At 43.6% G+C, this 23663-nt stretch overlaps 1 protein-coding gene across 7 annotated transcripts in view; it reads left to right on the forward strand.

The window, feature by feature from the left end:
* The window catches only part of TEX14 (testis expressed 14, intercellular bridge forming factor), a 126153-nt gene that overhangs the window by 89546 nt on the left and 12944 nt on the right, over window positions 1–23663 (forward strand). For 4 of the 7 annotated variants that reach the window (XM_045513762.2, XM_074342713.1, XM_045513761.2 and 1 more), the window contains 13 exons: window positions 3953–4104; window positions 5258–5448; window positions 5880–6030; window positions 7166–8040; window positions 9437–9543; window positions 11895–11983; window positions 12865–13146; window positions 14008–14108; window positions 15886–16005; window positions 17681–17747; window positions 20271–20352; window positions 22539–22601; window positions 23116–23243. In XM_045513762.2, coding sequence (XP_045369718.2) covers window positions 3953–4104; window positions 5258–5448; window positions 5880–6030; window positions 7166–8040; window positions 9437–9543; window positions 11895–11983; window positions 12865–13146; window positions 14008–14108; window positions 15886–16005; window positions 17681–17747; window positions 20271–20352; window positions 22539–22601; window positions 23116–23243 — 2408 coding nt within the window. Of the gene's footprint in view, window positions 1–3952; window positions 4105–5257; window positions 5449–5879; window positions 6031–7165; window positions 8041–9436; window positions 9544–11571; window positions 11698–11894; window positions 11984–12864; window positions 13147–14007; window positions 14109–15885; window positions 16006–17680; window positions 17748–20270; window positions 20353–22538; window positions 22602–23115; window positions 23244–23663 lie in introns of all 7 variants that reach the window. The other 3 variants (XM_045513764.2, XM_074342714.1, XM_074342715.1) reach the window with 2 other exon arrangements.

The following is a 23663-nucleotide window of genomic DNA, read 5'->3' on the forward strand; positions in this document are numbered from 1 at the left end:
GTGCACCATAGCTGTGCATCCTGGAAGGAGAGAGAAGATGATGGGTGCTGGTGAGCCTTATGGTCCTGATCCGGGTGGGTGGGGCTCAGTGCAGTGAAGGAGCCAGTGACTAAAACAGTGCCTTCAAAAGTGGATGGGTAGGCTTCATTTCCCACTGGCAGGAGTCAGAGTCCTCCTAAGAGTTGGGGGCTGGCCCCTATCTCCTGCCCCTAGGACCTGCAGGGCAGAGGATCTCCTCCGTGCTCCTCGCTGCCATCCGCAGCTCTGAGCCTCAGGCCCAGGGTTGGTTCTGTGCTGCTGTGAGGCCTCAGCCACGGGCAGACCCCTGGCCTAGATCCGTTTAAACCTCCGCTTACCCTTGTCCTCACTCACCAGCCGTCACTGAGGCTTTGCTTATAAGTCTCTCAGCAGGTCTTTGCTTCTGCCTACTCATAATTTCTTTCTCTCACTACATGGAAAGCTCTGCTAAGGCAGGGATTTCTGTTTTGTCTGACGCCGTATCTCAGATCCCTAGAAGGGGCTTCCACACAGCAGGAGTGCAGCATTTTTTCAAATGAATGAATTGGAAAGACTCTCACTTCCTGGACCTCACATGCCCCTTGTCTCTCCGCCTGGAGAGGAGAACGGGGGCCGGATTGTGCTTGGCCTTGTGGACCTTGGCGAAAAGTTTGAATTTTGTCCCAGGAATGCTGGGATGCTGTGAAGGTGTTTTTTGAGCAGGATGGTGTCATGGCTTATTTATAGGTTAAGAAGATCCCTCTTGCTCCTGCTTGTGGAGAAGGGACTGTGATGGCACAAGAGAGAGGCAGGGCAGCAGTTTAGGTCTGACTAGAGCAGTTTTCCATGTGGGAGCCAATGGAGGCCAGACGGCTATCACCAGTTGAGCTGCACGGCCTCAGATGCGGTTCATCATCAATCACAGTGGCTCCCATTGCCTACAAGATCAAGTCCAGGCACCTTGCAAGGTGGGAAGCCTTCCAAGGTGGGGCTCTGCCCACAGTGGCAACCTCATCACTTCCCCCTCCCTGCCTGACCGTCTGAAGCCACTTTCAGTCCGTACCATTTCCCGGTCCTGCTCCCCACATCTGGAATACCTGGCAGTCCTGTTTATCCTTTTAAACTCACTTCAGACACAGTGTCCCACCGCACCCCATGAAGCCTACACTGAAGCCCTGTCCCTGCATCACTGAGTGGATTTCACTCCTCCACGGTCGAGTGTGTCTGCCCCACCAGACGGTGACCTCCGAGAGGGCAGGGACCACGGCTTGTTCATCTTCATCACCCAGCTCAGGGCCTGCCGCGTAGTAAGTGTCAGGAAGCACTTGAAGTGAATGGATGAGTCTAGCTGCAGGGAAAACTTGAAATGATTCAGAAGAGAATGATTCAGAACACTTTGGCTCTATATTCAGGAGCAGTGGAAGCTAAGGGGTTTGGACATTTTTGCTGTTGACAGCAGGCTTTTCAGGAAGGCTGAGCCCAAGCTGTTTGGCAGTGATGCAGCGCCATCTGTTGTTGACATGGAGGTATAACAGTTCCTTTGACCTGAGCGTTCCAATAGAAATGTGAATCCAGGAGTGAAATGGAGCTTCGGAGATGGCCAGGCCCAACCACCCCTGTCCTGTTATAGATGGGGAAACTGAGGCCCAGAGAGGCGAAGAGATGGTCTGCTGAAGTTACCCAGCTGTGGCTAGGATCAGGGGGTAGAGCATGTTCCTGGCTGTAGGGGCAGGATGAATTGGAGATTGAGAGTAGAAAGACCAGCTAGGAGGCCACAGGGCAGGGCCTGGTGGTGACCAAGGAACCAAAATAGAAGGGAAAGATGTGGGATTCACTGAGGAGCCGGAGTCCACAGACTGGCCAGGTGAGGGGCTGTGGGGTAACTGGGTAGGAAGTTGTTGAGTTCTCTTGGGCTTGTTGACCTTAGAATGGAACTTCGGGCAGAAATGTCCATCAGCAACATTTGACAGCTAATAACGTGAGCCGATTATCCAAGAGTCCAAAATAGCTTTCAATTCCAAATTTATTTTTGGTAACACTCTATTTGGACAGGTCTGGCTGTTGAATGTCATTGTCAAGGGTAGCACCCCATCTCTTGGTGTAAAAATGATACAATAGTTTGTCCTATTCAGCTCCTTCTTAGTGGAATCTTTAGAGCTGGAATTGATCTTGCAAGTGGTATCACACGACTGTAGCTAAATGTAATTTTAATGATGTCAGAGCTGAAGCCCAGAAAAATAACTGCCCTGGAATGACAGCCAGAAAAGAAGGCCCCTTCCCACACCCTACCAGCTTTAACAGAGAAGGAAGAGGGATGGTAAGAGAGGGAGATGAGTGGAAGTAAGAGAAAGGATATAAATCTTGGTTGAAGTGACTTGTCCCTTGCCTTAGGCAGCCTGAGAGGCCTGAGAAGATCAGTGAGTGTCCCCCTTGGACAATCGCCCTGGGATGTGAAGAGCCAAGTATGCTAGGTCCTCAGAATATACCTCTGACAATAAAACACTCCATTGCTTTTCCTGTGATACTAATACAATATTTTATTGTGTATCCATGCTGTTCACATGACACTGGGCCACACCTGCCTATTCAGCAGTGAAACTATAAAGAGTAAAAATACCAGCTTTTATAACTTTAAGGCTTCCTGAACTTGCTGCCGTCTATCAAAAGTTCTGCTGGAAGAACTGTTATTTAGGGAAGTTTGCTCAAAACCTGAGAAGCCCATCCCATCCTCTAAAAGTTTTCCTTTGCCTTCAAAAGAACTTCTGGTTACTTGATTTTTTAAAACTTAATTCTTTTTTGTTTGTTTGTTTGTTTGTTATCTTTTGGGGGGGATTAGGTTTACTTATTTATTTAGTTTTTAGAGGCGGCACTGGGAATTGAACCCAGCACCTTGCACATGCTAGGCATGTACTCTACCACTTGAGTTATACCCTCCCCCACCAAAAACTTAATTCTTAATTATCAACCAGCAGTCGTCAAGTCTTTAGCAAATGGCTGCCATAATGTTCATATTCCTTACTTGCTGAGTGCTTTGTGGCTCATGGAGTCTTTCCACACGCATGATCTCATTTGATGCTCATGATAGCTGTGGGCGGAAGTCAGTGCTGATTTCATCCTAAGGACTCTTGTTGGCCCGGAAGACATTTAGGACACTCTAACTTGGTTCTCAAGGAGCCTGGTTGGGAAGTTGAGTTATTCAAGCAAATCAGTGAACCTTTGACTGCTAAACTGCGAGGGCTCATTCCCAAGAGTGCAGAGCTCAGGAAAGAAGCGATCACAAGTGGTTGGATGAGTCCCAGAAGGCTTTGATAAGGCAGGTGGAGCTTGAGGGGGTTCTTCAAAGAGTCTTAGGTTCATTTATTCAGAAGTAAGCATTGAGACCCTGGTGTAAGTTTAGAAATACAGTGATATAGGAGACATGTAAGGTGCCTACCCTGGTGGAGGGGAGACAGGTAATAAACAATAAATCAATAAATAAGAAATTCAGATAACAAGTGCTCTGAAGCCAATAAAATGGGACTACTTTGGATTAGGTGGTTGGGAGAGGCCTCTCTGAGGAGGTGATTTCTAAGCTAATGCTTTAGTTACAAGAAGCAGCCAGGCATGCTATGATCTGTGGGCAGAGCATGCCATGCAGAAGCAGCCACCAGTGCAGCGTGCTTGGCATGTTGGAGAAACTGAAAGGGGGTCCCTATGCTTTGAGAGGAGTGAGTGAGCGAGCAGGAGAGAGCGGTCAGATGAGGTGGAAGGATGGGCAGGGCCTGCTTGGGTAAGAACAGTGAAAAGTTGCAGGCCTTGGAACAGCAGGCAGTGTGGATTAGCTCGGGGTCTAGCTGGGTTTCCAGAAGCTCAAGGAGGTTGTCAGTCTTCAGAGGTAAATGCTTCGTACAGGTATTGCGTGGAGATCACAGTGGTCCTTTAAGACATGAACCCTACTTTGTGTTTCTTCCTGTAGCCAGGACGGAGGTGTACACAGGGACCTGACTCAAGTACCCCTTCCCACCCAGCTGTACAACTGGGCTGCCCCAGAGGTGATCTTACAGAAGGCAGCGACGGTGAAGTCAGACATCTACAGCTTTTCTATGATCATACAGGAGATTTTAACAGGTAGATCGAAGAGTACTTTGATGGTGACCAAAGACCCTATTCTTAGGTTGAGTTTTTTCCCCCCAAGAGTTGCTTAGTTTTTTGAAAATGTAGGACATAGGAAAAAGAGACTTCTTTAAGGAAACATCTTTGTGCTTATGGAAGATATAAGATGATCTCCTAGAAATCCTTCTCTTTTAACCTGCTTTTTAAGACTCAGCTTGTCAGTGGTAGTGCATTTAATTCAGGCAAAGTTTTTAAACTGAAGATTGCTGTCAGTGCGTAGGGGTCTCTGTGAGGTACCCCTTAAGAACTTGTAAATGAGGGGGAAAGAATGGCCTTTGAGAAGTAAACTAAAATCAAACACACCCAGGGTCCAGGGTATGTATAAGCAGTGTCATTTGAAAGAATTAGAAGCCCTTCCAAACATACGGGACTGTAATGTAAAGGAAATGGTCACACATGTGAAGACAAAAGGAATCCTTCAGGAGAGGGACACAAATGTACATACACACATTCACTGAGGGGGTGAGAATCAAGCCCCACTTAGCAGTATTTACAGTCTCAGAAGCAAAACCACACCTTCCATGACATGAATGCGTTGGGCAAGTCAGCCTGATACCAGGGAACAGTCCTTCGTGGTCCCCAGGTCTGCCTGCAGGGAATCTGTACCTCCATGAGTCTGTCCCTGTGGCAGGGATTTCCCTGTTAAGTGGGTCAAGTGGCCTGTCTTGTGTTATTGGGATTCAGCTAGTTTTTCTACAGAGAAATGAATGTTTAGAGAGGTTGAGTGACTTAACAAAGGTTAGCCAATTTCATCTGATTTCTTTTTTTAAGTTTTTATGGGGGAGGTAGTTAGGTTTACTTATTTTATTTATTTTCAGAGGGAGTACTGGGGATGGAACCCAGGACCTTGTGTATGCTAAGCATGCACTCTACCACTTGAGCTATTCCCTCCCCCTCATCTGATTTCTTTCTTTTTTTTCATTTAAAAAAATTTTTTTGAGGGGGGAGGTGAGTAGGTTTATTTATTTATTTGGTTTTTCAGTGGAGGTACTGGGGATTGAACCCAGGACCTCATGCGTGCTGAGCATGTGCTTTACTACTTGGACTATACTCTCCCCACCATCTGATTTCTTAATGTCTCTCCTTCCTATGACTTTTTCCTCAACAGACAGCATACCCTGGGATGGCTTAGATGGCTCAGTTGTTAAAGAAACCATAGTCTTGGGAAATTATTTAGAAGCGGATGTCAGGCTTCCAAAACCATACTATGATATTGTTAAGTCAGGCATCCGGGTCAAGCAGAAAGACCGAACTATGAACCTTCAAGATATCCAGTATATTCTGAAGAATGACTTAAAGGTAAGATCTGAAGCTGTTAGGAGTTTATTTCAGCTTACCTGTCTCAGGGGAGTGTAGACTTAGAGGCCAAGAAGAAGCTAGAGACCAAGTTGTAAGAAGTTTTAGAAATCCTCATTTTATTACACCCTTTCTGTGTTCCCAAGAAAAGCCTAACTGCTTAGCTTGGTGAGGGCAGCAGGGAATTGTGGAGGGAGGCTGGGGAGGGTCAGTACATAGGAGGGGCACCCTGGGGGCACACAGTGCGGTTCAGTGAATGCCAGCTATTGTTCTTGCTTTTTAAATACTGGTAATTATAATGAGCTAGTTAATTAGGACTATACTCAGTCTACCTAACTGGAGTAACAGGGAGTATATTTCAGATCTGTTTCTGAAACACCAGTGACATTCAGATGATTGCAAATACGTCTTTGACAGTATTTCCCTTGTTACAGGATTTTATTGGAGCCCAGAGGACTCAGCCAGCCGAAAGTCCCAGGGTGCAGAGATATGAGCTCCATCCTGATGTCAATGTCTATCTAGGACTGACTTCAGAACATCCAAAAGAGACCCTTGACTTGCAAGTAAAAGAGCTGAAGGAAACGGGTATGGCCTTAACCCTCAGGTTTTGATATGAGTGTGTTCTGAGAGTCATGAGCTGCAACTAATCACCTCCTCCAAATTAAACCCACAATTCATACTGGGAAAGGTGGATGTCTTGGGGAAAAATCAAGAGCCTTAGAATTATTAAATTAAGCTCTTTGGGCTCTATCTACCCCTTGGTTGGATCCAGAACTATGCAGTAACAACCAGTTTATTTCTAGTATGATTTAGGAATTTATCTAATTGCTTCACAAATAAAAACGGTGATTTTAAAAATTATCTACTCATTATAGAAAATTTTAAATAATACAAAGAAGAAACTTACTCAGAAATAATTTGTTAATATTTGGTGTTTCCTTCCAAACTTTTTTCCTACAGCATCACTACTTTTGAGTATACTTGGAAACCTTAGAACTCAGAGCTGGAAAGGACCTTGCAGTTGTCTGGCTTAATGCCCTCACATTCCAGATGAGAAAACTAAGGTTCAGAGAGATTGTGGCTTGCTCTGGATTCCAGGCTTGTTACACAGCTGGAACCCAGGCCTTCCAACTCCAGCTCAGTGACTATTCTCTGACTCTTTGGACAGGGATGGAGGCCTCCAGAGTGGCCCTCCAAGCTCTCGTTACTTTGGCTCCTCTGTCCCATCCTCTGCAAGCTGTACACCATCACCCAAGGGTGGTGGGTGGTCAGTCCTGGCCTTATTTTTTGAAGTATTCTCTCTCATAGTGCAGTGGCTTCTTGGGCAGTGTCTCAGCTCCTTTTATCAAATGCTTACAAAGAGCATAACTTTAACTAGCATGAATAGTCTAACATTTCTGTGTGTAAAAAAGGTATGAATGTAGTCTTTAAGATTCAAGGGCCTGTAGTTTGCATGTCCTGACAGTTGTACATGTTTGGAACATACTATTACTTAAGCTTAGAACATTTCCTCTTGGGTTTGAACACTCCCAAATTTTCTACCTCGACCCACATCAGAATAGTTGGGAACAGCCTCTCACCCCTGTGGGTGCATCTGGCCGTCTCCTTTCCTGGGAAGGGGCGGGGGGACTACAGAGCTTCTCCCACATTGTCCTGCCCCTCGTGCTGAGCCGCGTGTGCAGTCACTGTGGTCAACAGCATGTTACTGCTCTTCCGACAGGTAGTCAGCCTCCTTCACCAAGGGGCCCCTCTTCTCCCACTGAGAAAGCAACACTAGAGCCTCCGGTCCCAGACCCGAGCCCAGAGGCCCAGGAGCCTCAGAACCAAGATGCTGCTTCTCCTGCTTGCTCTGTGGCTGAAGAGGCCAGGAGCTCCAGCCCGGGTCTGGCGAGCCTCTGCAGCTTTGAAATCAACGAAATCTACTCAGGCTGCCTGGACCTGGGCGCTGGCTTGTCGTCCAACCAGGTAGATGAGCTGAAGTCCATGGAAGAAGAGTTGGAAAAGATGGAGAGAGAGGCGTGCTGTTTCCGCGACGAGGATGAGAGCTCTTCAGAAGCCGGCACAGAGCTCTCCTTTGAGGACTGGGACTGGCAGAACAGTTCACTTAGTTTACTCGGCCTGCCCGAGCCTGCCCCAGGAGCCCGCGGCACTGTGAGCCGCAGGGCCACGACCGAGGAGTACATCAGTAAGTGTGTGCTGAACCTGAAGATTTCACAGACCATCATGCACCAGAATGACGATTTGCTGCGGAGTATCCAGCAGAAACTAGATGAGGTTGAAACGACGCAGAAGGAGCTGGAGGAGCGCTGGTCTTTGTGGGCTTCATCCAGAGAAGTTCCACGTGCCCGCAACTTCCCGGCAGCCGTGAGCCCCCCATCTTTAAACTGTGTTCCTCCTGCCATGCAGCTGCCAGGGGGCAGGCAGCCGGACACTGGTGGCGGCTGCCCAGCCCCAGCACGGTCTCCAAGAACAGTGAGAGACTTTCAAGGAGGACATTTTGGCAGAAGGTCCAAGAAAAGAAGCGGCTGTGGCTGGACATCTTTCACCGAATTCGCAGAAGAAAGCACTAGGGATCAGTCAGAGCAGGACCATCAGGTAAGGCTGAGAAGTGGGGGCAGGGCAGCCGGTGCAGGATCGGGAGCTGGCCTCAGCATTGCCCCCGACCTGCGTGCAAGGACTGCCATAAACACAGCCGCCCCGGGGTGGAGCCCTCTGGGCTTTGGGAAATAAGGCCTCTAGGTTGGAATTCCAACGGAGATACTCTTCACCTCCCATTCCAGACCCAGCACACGGCCCATGTCCTCTGCAAATTGTATGCATCAAGCTGACCCATGCAAAATGTCTGTTTTATAGGTCAAAGTAATCAAGTATTGACAATTTTACATAGTTCAGCTCACCAAGTGTGATATCTTGGGCAGGTATTAATCCCCATTCTAAATTGCTTAATTAACTCATTCACTCATTTAGCAAACATTTATAGAGACAGCAGCTATTTATTAGACTATGGGATATTATGATGGATGAACCACAAGCTCTTCTCTGAGTAGCTCAAACACAGAGAAGAACTTGGTATTCAAAGAAGATGCCTCAGAGGATGTGAGAAACCATGGGTTGAAGAGTGGTTTGTCCGTGAACTTCTTAAGGACAGATCTCACTCATTCTGTGTCCCCACACTTAGCAAGGTGCCTAGCACATAGAAGGTACTCAATAAATGGTCATTGAGGGAGTGAATAAATGAATGAATCTGAACAAGTTCACACATAGAGAGCTTCCTGCCTCTTGAGTCAGGATTTTAGAGGTGGATTGAGCCCATCCTTTGACAGAGTGTGAAGCTCGAGCTCAGAGACTTGAACTTCCCGAGACCCGTTGGTGTGACCGAGACCAGGGTGGAGTAGGACTCCAAAGTTTTTCTCTTTGGAGAAAGGCAAAGGCTTTAATTTATTTTACTTCTACTATTTACAAATATTGTAGGCTTTGTTTGATTGCACCCCCACTGGTAGATTTAGGCAGATATTGTCCCTGTTTTGTGGATGAAGAAACTGAAACACAATAAGGATTAGACTAGAACCCAGGGCCTGGGGCTCCTGCCACAAAGCCTGCTGCCTTACTATAGGGGAAAGATTTTGGATTTTTTTTTTTTTTAATGGAGGTACTGGAGATAGAACCCAGGACCTTGTGCATGTTAAGCACGCACTCTACCACTGAGCTGTTACCCTCCTTCCCACCCCAGATTTTTGATGTCTGTTTTGTCTGCTTATTCTGTCTTGCACCCCATCTGGACTGGGGTCCTGGGGGCCAACATTTCTACGTAAGGGCCTCCAGCTAAGAGATGAGTTACTAGATAATGAAACATGCAAAAGGAAATTGTCTTGGGAGGTCTGGTTAGTTCTACATATTTACAAGATTGCTTTAAAAATAGAATGTGAGAGTGAAGAGAAAAGGAGCGGAATTCCTTCATCAAAGCACTGAAACATGTCTGCTGCTTTTTAAGCTGCCAGCTCTTTGTGACCCTGGAAAACAGAGCACAGGCGAACAGTTTCAGCCCACTCACGGAGCCAAGGACAGTTCGGAAAGAAAGAGGAACCAACATACCAGCAGGTGGGTTAACATTTTTATTGTTCTTTGTGTCACCATGTCTTCAGATTCCCGTGTCACCCTGAGGCCACTTACTGATCTTCATGTGTCTATTGACAAAGAGATTGTGAGAGGTGAGGGAATAGTAACACAGAAGCAGATCTTGGCAGGTTCTCTCCATTAAGTGAGCGGGAAGAGGAGTATAAAATCGCAGGAGACATCAAAGGTGAAGTGTTTGGCAGGTTAACCAGACAGAACTCATTAGTTGTCAAAGGCAAAGCATCCTACCTTTAACTGCCCAGATTGTTTTTCTTATAAAAAGAAGCACCAGCTTCCACTTGCCAGTGCTCCAGAAATCAGCTGTGTGAAAACCTGGGTTGTTCAAAATAAGCATGGCTGACTCTGGGGGGATCTGCTGTGGTTTCAGTGCAGATCACTGGAAGGAAAGCACATGTGTACGCTGGTTTTTTTTTTTTGTTTGTTTGTTTGTTTTTTATGGAGGCACTGGGGATTGAACCTAGGACCTTGTGCATGCTAAGTACACGCTCTACAGCACCCCCCAAAACTGGGCTTTTAAAAACTTAGGTAAAGCATTTTATTTTGCATTGGAGGAGTTATTAAAGGAGCAATAAATGTTTGTTTTCAAGACAGAGTAGTATATCAGTTTTAGTTTTCCTTTTCTGTGGTTAAATGACAGCATTAATACATAGCTTTGAAGTCAGTTCTCCTAGAAAAAAAATTTTGTTCCTGTCCCCAGCAGTGATTGAGTCTAATGACAAGAGTTTGCTGTTCCTTTCAGTTTGGTCAAATATGTGCATTAATGGAGAATCAAGGAAAATGTCCAGACATTCTAGGTTAGTGTGTTTTACCTTTACGAGGGAAATTATTGAAGAATCACCTAACTGGCATCAGAGAGTTTAGCCCTCACATGATTGATAAAAGCAGATGGGGTGCTAGTGTAGCCACTGGATGACAAAGCAAAAGTATGGTTGTGGCCTCCCCTGTCCAGCTCCACCCTCTTCCCCCAAGAGAACAAAAAACAGACCAAAGAAAAATTTAAGACTTTTCTACCAATCCACCTAGTCTTTTTGTATGCTTCAAAAAATTGTAATTATATATGTGTAGGAAATTTTATATCCTGAATTTTCACTTTACATTAAAACATGAGCATTATCCCTTGTTATTAAAAACATCTTGTAAACTTACTTTGAAATTGTTGGATTTCCCCCATTGTTGAATTTTAAGTGGTTTTCTTCTTTTTTTTTTTTTTTTTAATGAATAGGTCTACAGTGATTTGTCAGTAAATTTTTTCCTGCATTTTGGGTTAAGTCCTTGATAGATTCCCAGAAGCAGGGTTAGTCGGTCAGAGGGTTTGAATATTTTTAAAGATTCTTGAGAGCTGTTGCCAAATTGCTCTTTAAAGAAGCTGATCCTTTGTGACTTTCTGATTCAACCATCTCTCTCTGCACTCTGGTCCAGCAGGAGAGTAGGATATTCTGAATAAAAGGAAATTCATATATATGCCACAGGTCACACATTTTCAAAGAGTTGGTTTAATAGATGATTTTATATATATATATATAAATGTTTATATATATATAAATTTATATATATATATAAATAAAAATAAAAATATATATATATAATGGGATATTTAGAGGAAAAAGAGACTCCCTTGTTTTGCACATGAGGAAACCTTGGCTCAGAGAGATTGCAGTTTGCCAAAGTCAGAGAGCTAGCTAGTGGCTAATCATGATCTAGAACTCAGTGAAACTAGGCTGTAGATCTCTGAATAGTCTTCAGAATCCCTTGTGCCTTAAGACCATCTTTACAAATGTTAGCAATTATGCTATCGCTGATATGCAGGTGGCTCTGTCACCAGAGAATTCTGATCAAAGGGCAGGAATAGTTACTGAACCATCACCTATGTTCTGTGTCATTGTGGGAGGGTCCTGCTACAGCCCAAGGACCAGGAGTCTGTCTGGTGAAACTATGTTTCAATTGTGGGTCTTCTACCTCGAGACCTTTTAACCCAGTCCTTTCGTTTCTTAGCCAAGGAAGGGTTAGAGAGTCCAGTGCCCGAACCAAAATGACACAGCTCAGTAGTGCACTCCTCACCATGCCAAGCCACCCACAAGGACCACCCTCATCATCCAGCCCTGGCTGGGGCTCTACCCAGTAGAGCCTTGCAGGCTGAACACTGGGGAGCCTGCTGCCCTCTGGTGGTGGGTAGGAGTCAGTGCAACCCCAGGAACAGCTCTGAGAATAGGGGACAGTCCTCTAGGGGGATTGATGGGCTTGGGGTTTTGTCAAGAACTTGAGCAAACTGATGTGTTTGTGTCCACTCGCTCCCCCACAAAATCTATGCAATTCAGGATCAGTATGGAATCAGTGTCTTCTGAAATCTTTAACGCAAAGTCAAGAAATAGTGAAGATGATGGAGAGACACACTTAAAATGGAAAAGTGAGTATAAAGTCATGGGTTCTATTGGACAAAATGAAATTTAAAGTATTTTTCTCACCTGGTTGTTATCTCTCAGTACACAGCCTGTACTGCAGCGTCATCTTACATTCTCTTCTTCTGCTAGATCATTCCGTTTTCAAAGCACGACCTTTCGGATTACAAACTGCAGAAGTGCTTTTTCCATTTCTAGACTATATAGGAAATGTTCCTGCTTCCTCTCTATATAGATGAATGTTACGTGACAAATGTAGTAAAAATAGATAATCTCACAATATACATATTTAACATATAACTATGAAAGTAGAGGGCTTGCCCTGTCACTTTCACACATCCTGTGGGCAGTATCCTTTTGTATCAGTTTTGTCTTGTAATCTTAAAAGGATACAGTGTCTGAGTTTTTTAATACTAATGCTAAGTGGTATTGCGAAAGTATTGAAAATTTAAATGAAAACACACACGTACATTCATATATATACTCCCAAATTATGAGCTGAGTGTGGTCTAGAAAGGCTAGACACACTCGAATAGAATTCATTCCATTAGCCTCTGCAGCCTAGGGGCTTCGGTTGTCATTTTCTTATAAAATCTTCACAGCAAGAAAGTCCATCTAGAAGTTTTCTGCTGCCTTCTATTCTGAAATTCAGCAAAAAGGGCTGTAACTAACTGAAATTCTGCCCTTTCCTCGCTGTGTCATTAATTCTCTCCTCTCCTCCGCTTCAAGCCAAATGGGGCAAGCTCAGGATGATAAGATGCTGGTTCTAAAAAGGCAACCATTGTGACAATATGAGCTGTAAAAGTATTACATGACTCTTGAAGAATCGAAAGCTTTTGCTTCCAGTGTTGGTTGTGCTGTTTTAAATGCCACTTTCTCTTGTATCCAGGGGAGGTGAAAGAAATGGCAGAGAAAGCAGCTTCGGGGCAGCTGGCGGTACTTCCTTGGCGTCCTCAGAACAGTTTGACTTTAGAGAATGAGGCTGAAAATGAGCCTGCTCCCCTGCTGCAGCCCCCCAGTCGGGTCTCTGAGCACGTGGATTGGCAGCGAGCTATACAGTATCCCAAGAAAAGTGATGCGCCGGGAGGAAATGAGAAGTGTGACATAACAGACGACAGTGACCGTAACAGGGACCAGCGTGGCAGACAGCCAGGGCCTCCAAGTTTCACTAGTAAGATCAGTTGGAGGAATTGGGGTAGGTGAGGGGGTAGGTGAGCTTGATCGAGTTGCCAGCTCTCAAAAACAAGTGAACTTCCAAGAATGTTTCCTTTGTTTTGGTTGGTCTTCTCTCCTTTCCTATCTGGGAATCCTCACTTCCAGAGGAAAGCAGCATGCCCTTCTGATCCCACTGTCCTTCCCACAGGTAAAGAAATCCAGAGATTCATGAGTTTTTCTATTACTGGAGCAGACTCCTTTGTCCGAAGGAAGTGAAATAACCCCCATGCTCTGAGCCTGGTGTTTGGTCTAACCTGGCAAGGAATTGCACCTTTTACCTGAGGGCATTGATGGAAGGCCATTCTCTACTGTCCATTTCTTTGCATTGCATTTTAAGCCAGAAAAATTCCACCGGCTCTCAGAGAGTCTGTGGCAGAGGAACCCAGAGGCAAATGCCATTTACTGTCATCACTTAGAGATTTGCAGGTTAAAACTGAAGGCTGTGTATTTCCACCTGGTAATTTGCTTCCAGTCAGGGCCTGGGATATCATTTCACAGGTGCTTGCAAGTCAAAGAAAGGCACATTTAAAAGATCATTTATCTTAGGTAGAAAATCTATTAGCTTGGGGGGTTTTTTTGTGCTTAAATTCTCTTCCTTGTCAAGGATCACTCTTGAGTGGGTGGACAAAAGGGTGGACGATCCAGGCTGTGTGCTGGGGCCAGGCTAAACTAACAGTCTCCACTTTCTGGACTGAAGCTGACATATGAAACATGGTCACCCTTGGCAGAATATGCATGCATCTCTTCTCCCACACTGTCCTTTGCCCCTTCTGTGCCATTTGAATATCACTGACAGTGATTTTGTTATAATCATTAGGTATCAGCAACCTGCCCCTCAGAAAAAATGAGCAGCCAGAGCACAGTAAAGTCTTTCCAGCAAATTCTGATGCATCTGTGGTCACTGAGAAACCTTACAGTGTAAGTAATACAGCCTGGAGAGCCAGCTTGAGCCCGAGGACCTAATAAAGTAGAACTGGGTTGTTCTGTAATATGACATTGAAATAATATCTACAGGAGCTTTTTTTTGTTTGTTTTGGAGGATGTGCCCTCATGTCTCTGACATGAATGAAGAAGTCTTTCCTCCGTGCCTAATACTTTTTGCATTAGTTCAGCTCAAAGCATTGTGTACCTTGGAGCTTGAAGAAAACACAGACAAGTGTTAGATTCAGCTCTGGTTCTTGAGCTTTCTGTCTAGCGGGGTAGACAAGACCAATTCCTGTTTTTATTATTTTGCTTTTTTGTTTTGTTTTAGGGGGAGGTAATTAGGTTTGTTTATGTATGTATGTATGTATGTATGTATGTATGTATGTATGTATCTATTTAAGTGGAGGTACTGGGGATTGAACGCAGGACCTTGTGCGTGCTAAGCACGCATTCTACCACTGAGCTCTACCCTCCCTTCCAAGACCCACTCTTAAAGCACAGTGTGAGGTCAGCTCCCAAAGCTTGTGACTAAAGTTAGGTTGAAGTAGGGAAAGCAAGGCCAGGGTTGTGATGAGAGTACCTTCGCCTGGAATGTCATCTGAGACCCAAATCTGGCTCTCAGCTCAGTGGAGGCAATGTGTTCATGCCCGAAAACCGTGCTTCAGCAAGATCTCTGGGACTCAGTCATTTCTTAGCATTTGCATTGGGGTTGCAGCCTTGCATTTTTCAAGCATGCAGTTGGGCCATAGTCCAGCCAGAGTAAGGAACCAAAAATTCTTTAACCGTCATTGATGTGGGGCCACAATCATTTAAGGAATATAAATAGCAATTGAGAATGAAACAGTGTACAAATACAATTGTGATAACATTTGAGGTCTTTTGAAGAACATAGTGTTGTATTTAGTCACAGCACACAAACCACTCACAGGACAATTCATTCTTCCTCTCACGTTAGGGCTGGAAGGATGTGCCACAAGAGGCATACTGGCTTGGCTAGGGAAGCAGTTCTGTCAGGGAAGTGGGGACGGTGCGAGGGGGCCAGGCTTGTCTGAGAAATTTCAATTTGATGTGAGAGGTAAAGGAAAGCAGCTGCTAAGTGCACAGAAGAGGGATTGTGGCAAAAACAATGTCCAAAGAAACGAACCACAAAACCTCTGCAAAGGGATGACTGAAGGTGAGGAAAGAAGCCAATATCTGGCCACGTGGTCATCAGGGCCTGAATGTAGAGAAACAGCAGAAAAATAAGGTGTAGAGAGCAGAGGTACTGAAGGAATAACTTACTTTAAATTATTTTACTTTATTTTTATTATTGAGATTGCACTGATACTTAAAAAAATCATGCTCCTTCACTTGCCTTTAATGTAGAACACCCGAGGGGGTCCCCAGGCCCGAGCAGCCTCAGCCTGGAGGACGGCTCCCACACACAGCCTGTGTCTGTGCCCTGAGGGTCAGGGTGCTTAAACTCAGTCCCTAGCTTGAGTTGTCTGGGGCCTTTCTTCTTCCTGAGAATTTTAGAGCAAAAAGGTCGCCCAGTCTCCCTACACTTGCATTGTGCAGATTAGAATGTTGAGATTGAGGACTGTCCTTCGTCACACTTGCTCAGGGCGGGCTCACAGCTCACTGTGGGGAAGGAGGACAGAGGCAGAGGTGCTAGTAGGCGGGAAGAGCTCAGTGTCACCCTGATACCCCGTCATTAACGCTGCATCTAGCTATACAGGGATTCATTTACACTGAACATCAACTTAAAAGTGATTTCCTGCGTTATTCATAGGATCAGTTCAGGCAATCAACTTGTTCACCAGAGTCTTCTGAAGATGTAACAGATGAATTTTTGACTCCAGACTATGAATATTTTTACTTTTCAACTGCTCAAGAAAACTTGACTCTAGAGGTAAAAAATTACAGTTCAGGATGAAGTATATTTTCAGCTTTCTCTGTTGCCTTATTCCTTTAAAATTATTTTTATTAAGAAAAACAGGTCACACATTAAAGTATATAATGTCAGCTTATCAGTGTTTTCATGTGTTTGAAAAAAAACAATCTGAAAAATAAGATTTCGGGTAATGATTTTTTTTTAAATTATCTTTTTATTTAAAAAATTTTTTTTTTACATTTTTTTTGTTGAGTTATAGTCATTTTACAATGTGTCAAATTCCAGTGTAGAGCACAATTTTTCACTTATACATGAACATACATATATCCATTGTCACATTTTTCGGGTAATGAAGATTGTAAATTTTTTTCTTCCAAAACTGTGGTTTCTGCATTTGTACAGCATTTTGTACTTTTTTTTTCAAAACACTTGTCTTCTTGTTATCTAATTCACACATCCTTCCCCGGAGGGTAGAGAAGGCAGCCTGCGTGAAGAAGAGCTGGCTGTCACCAGCAGAGGCAGTTAGCCCTGGCCTGCCAAACTTTAGTGGTGGGAGAGCCGGGAACAGAGGCTCGGGTTTGGCAGTGGATGTGAGGCTGTCTAGTACCCACGGCTTTCTCTGGGCTCCGCCTAGCTTTTGCAAGAACCTATTTGTACAGAGTATTTTCGTTTATAAAATGAAACTCATTAGATCCTCTTATTTACTCATATAATTTTGTACCTCACCTCCCTTTAACCCGCCACCTTTTGAGGCTTTTTTTTTTACCAATATGGAAGGTTGGGTAGAGGAAAGAGAGGACTGTATGTGTCAGTCACATTTGACTAACAAGAAGAATTCAATGATGCATAAAAAAGCATAATTTTCCCTCATCTGCACTTCTGAAAACTCGGTGATGGGTGGTGGGTATAACTCAATGGGAGAGTCCGTGTTTAGTACGCATGAGGGTCCTGGGTTCAATTCCCAGTACCTCCATTAAAAAATAAATAAATAAACCTAATTACCCCCCCCCAAAAAACAAAAATGAAAACACAGAGTAATCCTTTAAACATTCTTGATTTTACTGTGTACTGGGACATTAAGAAAATCTTTAATCAAAAGATGTAAAGTATATATATTTACATATGTACATTCATGTAACATGTACATGTATATAAAAAGTGTAACAGACACAAGTACACACATCTTTAGTGTAGTACTCACTGAACACACTCATGTGGCCTGCACCCAAGTCAAGAACTAGAACGTTCCTGGTCCCCCCAAAGACCTCCTTGTTCCTCCTCTCAGTCACTGCCTCCCCTCAAGGGAACCAGTGTTCCGAGCTCTCACCCCATAGGGTAGCTTTGCAGTCTAGGCCATTTTTCCAGCCTTCTTTGGCTTTCCTGATAAAGCTCCCAGGAGTCAAAACATCTTAGTTGGAAGGTTGTGGGGAGGAGAAGATAATGCCATAAAGAAGAGAAGTCACCCAGCTCCCCCTCACCATAGGAGGTGGGAGGGCTTATTGTTGAGGAGAAACTTACAGTACAAATGAGTTCTTAATGTCTGTGAAGAAGGTTTGTTCTTTTTCTATGAAAGGTGCCGGGATCTTAGAAAGATTTTCAAGATTTGAGAACATCAGGAAATTCTCTCTCGACCTTTTGATGATCTGTCTGCGTCCAGTGAACCTCCTTTCTTTGCTCTCTCATTCTTTTGTAGACCTCAAGTCCCATTGAAGAAGACTCTGAAGGAACACCGGATACTTGTGCCCAACCTCAAGCTTCTGGTAATAAGTCCTCAGGGCAGATTCCTTTGAGAATCGTGTCTTCACTTTGTATCAGATCACACATAGAGCTGGAAAGGTCCTTAGAGATAACCTTCCAGTCCCCTCATTTTATAGATGAGAAAACCTAGGCTCAGTGCTTTCCCCGTTGGGATGAATCCCCTGCCCCTCCCTCACTAGCCTCCTGACACCCACACGTCACCTTACTTACACCCCTTGCATTCTTACAGCACACGCTGGAGCAGTTGCTTCTCTGGTCTTTCCCTAGATTTCAGGCTCTTTTGTGGAACATAGCAGGTCTTCAGTTATCTTTGCTGATCTGTCTGAGCGATTTGCCCAGGCCACACAGCTAGTCATTGACCCAACAACAACAAGAAATAGGTTTCCATGTTCTTCTCTACCCTCAAAAGGCAGAGTTTCACCGTCTCTTCTGCTTGCTTGGCATCTTAGCAAAGAGTTAATAATAGTCAGTAGTACAGTCAATATAACACCCTTCCACCGGAGGACCTTAGGTTCTGTAAACTTAGCAACTGCTTTCTGTTACCTGGGAAGTTAACCTTGGATCAGCAGCCCGGGTGTGGTACAAGACAAGATACAAGTGAACCACAGGTTCTGATATAGACACTTTATTTATTTTACTTTTTTTTTATTGAAGTACAGTCAGTTTACAATGTTGTATCAGTTTCTGGTGTACAGCACAATGCTTCAGTCATACATGAACATGCATATATTCGTTTTCATATTCTTTTTCACTGTGAGCTACTGCAAGATATTGAATATAGTTCCCTGTGCTATACAGTATAAACTTGTTTATCTATTTTATATGTACCAATCAGTATCTGCAAATCTTGAGCTCCCAGTTATCCCTTCCCACCCCTTTCCCCTCTGGTAACCGTAAGTTTGTTTTCTGTGTTCATATAGACACTTTAAATTGTGCACTTTTGCTCTTAAGGTATGCAGCCATCTGTTTTACCCACCTACTAGCCTACTGAAGCTTGGTTCACGGTCATGTCTCAACAGCCTAGGCAGGGCGGGCATGGGTTCTAAACCTGCTCCCTTCCTTCTGCTGCATACTCCAGCGTCCATCTCTAACCTGATTCAGGCCTCAAGCTTTTTAAGTGGCTGTAAGCTTTTACATGAACAGTTAAATTCTCAGGATAATAGGTAAGCTTTTGGATGAACAGTTAAAATTTCCAGACCTGGGTCTCTGGCCACCCAGTTCTTTCTGTGGAGTCTCTGCCCAGGATCACCTTCTGTGTGAGCCTGGCCTGTGCGTGGCCACTCCACTTGTATCTGGAAGAGGGTTGAGGAGAATAGAGAAGTTATAGGGCAGGTAGGTCAGAAAACCAGAACTAGTTTGGTACAGACATCTGAAGTACATGTAGAAGCCTCTGATTTCTACTGTTCCCACCTTTCAGCCCTTCTCTTCCCCTCTTCTAGTGCTCTGACATATATCCTCTCCATCCCAGGAGGTACTAAGAGGTAACAGTTAGATACATGCTAGATTCCAAGCCCAGTTCTGCCACTGATTTTTTTTTTTTCTGCATGACCTTGGGCAGGTCACTTCACTCCAGGGCCATACTTTCCCCTCGTATAAAGTAAAGGAGAGAGTCAGACTTTAAAATCTCTAAGTTCCCCTCCAGCTCCAAATTGTGCTTATTAGGGATTCATTTATGCTTTCTAGGTGTTTATGCTCTCTAGGCATTTGAAAGAGGGTTGCAAGAAGAACCCCAGTGCTTCTCCGCTGGTGGGGTTTCAAAGCATCTTGGCTTCTGCTGAAGGTGGCACTATTATGGTGGGCCTCCCATTGCCCACCAGACTACCTCCGGGCCTGAAGAATGGCAGGGGGATCATGAGCATTTGTCAACAGGGCAGGCTGGTCTGTCTGTCTCCTTCTTTATAAACCAGAGCAGTGTAAAGGCGGGAAGGAAAATGGACACTGGCCCTGTGCACCCCAGAGGCCTGCAAAATATCCTACTGAGAACTGGGAAGAAGTAACTTCAGACGCTTGATGCCCATGAGAACAGAAGACAGTTGAATTAGCTCCTTAGTACTCAAGACCCCACCCCCACTGTTAAGTAGTGTTTGGTGGCCAAGAGACACAGTTAGCATTCTGGGAATGCCCAGCTAATAGTCTTTTCTCTTTGAAATCTTTAGTGAACAAACAGTTCTTGGTTTCAACGCCCCCTGGTGTCTGTTGACAGGAACCAGGTCAGTTTGCCTTCCTGAAAAGACAAAAACAACATTTGTCTCCAGAAATAACTGTGCAGTTATAACTGAAAGGCCAGTAAATGGCTTGATTGTATTCTGAGTGTCAGAATACACTTCTCTCCTCCGAGAAAGAAAAATAAACTTTCAGAGCAAAAACCTCTTCCACAATACTCAGTCCAAACCCAATTAGGAAGCACTTTGATTATCCAGATTATTTCTCATTCTGGACCAGAAAAAGAAAAAATTTTAAGGAATGACAATAATATTCTGGGTTGGTAAAAATTCACTAAAAATGCATTTATTTAATTCTTCCAGATGAAGAAAAATTTCAAATGAGAAAAAGATTTGGAAAGAATGCTGAAATTTTGACCAAGTATCAATTCCAACCTATACGAAGGTATATGCTATTATTTTATTCACAATTTCAGATTCATGGAAGTATTGTTAAATGATGGTAATGCCCCGTATTTATATATTGCTTGTCTTTGAATGTAATAGCCATCATGTTATAATGATAAACTTTGGGCAGCTTAGTTGCATTAGGACTTGTTCAGCAGAATCGTGAGGGGTTATGAAAAGGAGCCATTATCTGTATTTAGATCCTGACTCTGCCTTTCTAACTGTGTGGCCTTAGTCAGATTTCTCAACCCCTCTCTTCTAGCTCTCCATTTGTAAAATAGTGATAAGAATCCTCTCTGGGAATGTTGACATAGAGGTTAAAAGTAATAATATGATTCCTGGGCATTTATCCGAGAGAAATGAAGAATTACATTTACACAAAAGCACATATATGAATGTTTATAGCAGCTTGATTCATAATACCCAAAATCTGGAAACCCAGATGTTATCTAACAAGTGAAGGATTTAACAGACTGTGGTATGTCCATACCACGGAATACTCCTCAGCAAAAAAAAAGAATGAACTATTGATACGTGCAACAACCGGGTTAAATCTCGAGAGAATTATGCTGAGTGGGAAAATCAACCCCCAAAAGTTATTTACTATATGATTCTGCTTATATGAAACTTTCTTGAAGTGATAAAATTATAGAAATAAAGAACAAATGAGTGGTTTCTTGGGGTTAAGGAAGAGGTGTGAGTGGGAGAGAAATAAACATAGCTATGAAAGGGCAACATGATGGGTCCTTGTGGTGGAAATGGTCTGTATCTTGACCGTGTTAATGTCGATATCTTGGTTCTGGTGTTGTTTATAGATTTGCAAGATGTTAGGAAATTGGGGAAAACTGGGTAAAGAGTATTTCTTAAAACTACATGTGAGTATACATGGAATTATCTCAAAATAAAAAGTTTAACTAAAAAACTAATAATAGATGCTGAGTGCCTGGTATAGTAACATTCAGATTACTTTCCTCCTTTCTGGACCTCAGTTTCCTTACCTATAATAATTATAACTAGAATTTCTTCAGTAGCTACCCTATGCCAGATTCTCTGTTTTGTCAAACTTAATTGAAATAACAACCCTCTGATTCTGCCAATAAAGAAAGCAATGTTCAGAGAGTTTAAAGTATTTTTTCTAAGTTTGCACAGTTAGTAAGTAGTTATATCAGTCAGGATAGGCTAGATTATGCTATGTAACAAACAACCCCCAGATATTAGTGGCTTAAAACAACAAAAAATTATTTTGTGCTTATGCTTCATGTCCATAATGGGTTGTCCAGGAGTGTTCTGTGCTATATTACCTTCTATCAGAAGTCTAGGCTGAGAGAGACTACGTCTTTGTGCTTCCTTTCTTGCTGAAGCAGGAAGAAGGGAGCTTGGTGAATTGTGCACTGGGCTTTTAAAGTTTCTGCCCCAAAGTGAATCACGTCGCTTTCACTTACATTTCACTGGTTAAAACAAGTCACATGGCCATTTGTATAAATCAGGAGGGCCAAAAAGTACTGTCCTACTTTGTGCTCAAAAGAAAAACAAATGTTTTGTGAACAGAATTAATAATCACAACTTAATCCAAAATCTTTGCTCTTTCCTTTGCACCATTGGTCTACAGGATTGCTGCAAAAATTAAGAATGTAAAAACATTTGGAAGGATTTAGGGTGGAATCAGTCTTATAGTTTGTGTTTGAATATTGAAATTGAATCTTAAATATTGGTTAAAGTAGAAACAGGTCAGGTTTGTCTTCAGTATACTTTTCTGGCCATTTTTTGGGCACAAGCCTCTCTTGGCCTCCAGGAAGCAGTCTCACAGTTGGTAAAGCCCCAGGGCTGTGCCCTTTGCTCCAGTCTCTATCCCCAGCAAAGTTCCTGAGTTTCATTGATTTCCTCAGAAGCTTGCTTAGCCAGTAGCATCATTAGACATCAGATATTAGACTGTCTGATTTCAGACAGACTGACCCTTGGAGAGTATTTACTCAGTCTCTGGAGAGGAAATTGAGGCCCAGACACGCCTGAGAACATGTGACTAGTCAGTGGCAGCTGCAGGACCAGAGCCCTCACTTCCTACTTCTCAGCTCCATGCCTTTCCCACTGCTTCTCCCACTGGGCCAATCAAATTGTCCCTTGTACCATGTTGGTGCACTCTGCTGACAGGGGATTCATAGCATTTTCTCGTTTTCTCTCTTACAGCACTGAAGGCAAACAAGAGGAGACACTAAAGGAGTCACCAAAGGAAATGAAAGAGAAAGACATGTATGGCCACCAGAGGGTTGCCTGCAAATTCTGTGCAAAGCCTTGGGTTTAGGAAAATAGTATTTCCTTGTTTGTACGAATTTGCATTCTTCCCATTTTTATGTGTGCATTTAATGTGAGCCTGTTACTTCTTTCACCAAAAAGCTGTTTTGATGATGTGATCTAAACTAATAGCATTTTACAGTCAAGGGAATACAGTGATAATAATAAGTTTATACTTGAGGTAGATTAAATCTGTTTTCCACATAAATGCACTGTCACCTATGGAATTTATTTTTAGCTGCTGAGATAGGAATAAAGTTAGTATCTCTTTTTAAGATACTCTGCAGTATTCTCTTTAAGATATCTTAAATATCTTATAGATACCTTATGGATATTCTAAGATAGTCTCTAATTTTGGCCTCTTGCCAAATAAAGATTTTTGTCAAGAGCATCCTTAAAAAGTACCTCTTAGGAATATAGTGTTTAATTTTTTTAAACATCCCTCAACTACTGTGTGCTCTTGATTCTTTAGATCATTGACAGATATTCAGGACCTGTCTAGTATCTCCTATGAACAAGACGGTTCTTTTAAGGAAGTCTCATGCAAAACACCCAAAATAAACCATGCGCCTACTAGCGTCAGCACGCCGCTCAGCCCAGGTAATCACCCGCAGGGAGGAGAGATGTTCTGGGAGAGGAACTGACAGCCCCTGCTTCATTGGCTGTGGGAAGCCAGACTGTGGGAACAGACCTCCTAATGTGTTTTCTCACAGTGCAGAGAGGTTTCTTTAGGGCCGGAGCTGAAGGGGATAATCCCATGTGAGACCAGGTAGTGGTGGTGGTGGTGGTTTATATGCAGCTATAAGGAGATTTTTTTTTTACCCTAGCAGTGGAGACATGCAAATAAAGAGCCTACTTTGTCCTCTAAGCACTGTTGAATTAGTGCTTAAATGGGATTATCTAGAGTTTGTAACTTAAGACAATACCTTGTACTTAAACATACAAAGTTCTGAGTCCTGCAAGTGCATGTGGCCAGCATCAAATACCTGCTCTCCAGTATCCTTATTTCTGGAGCATTTG

The sequence above is a fragment of the Camelus bactrianus genome, chromosome 16 (assembly GCF_048773025.1).
Source record: "Camelus bactrianus isolate YW-2024 breed Bactrian camel chromosome 16, ASM4877302v1, whole genome shotgun sequence".
In the NCBI taxonomy this organism is placed as follows: domain Eukaryota; kingdom Metazoa; phylum Chordata; class Mammalia; order Artiodactyla; family Camelidae; genus Camelus; species Camelus bactrianus.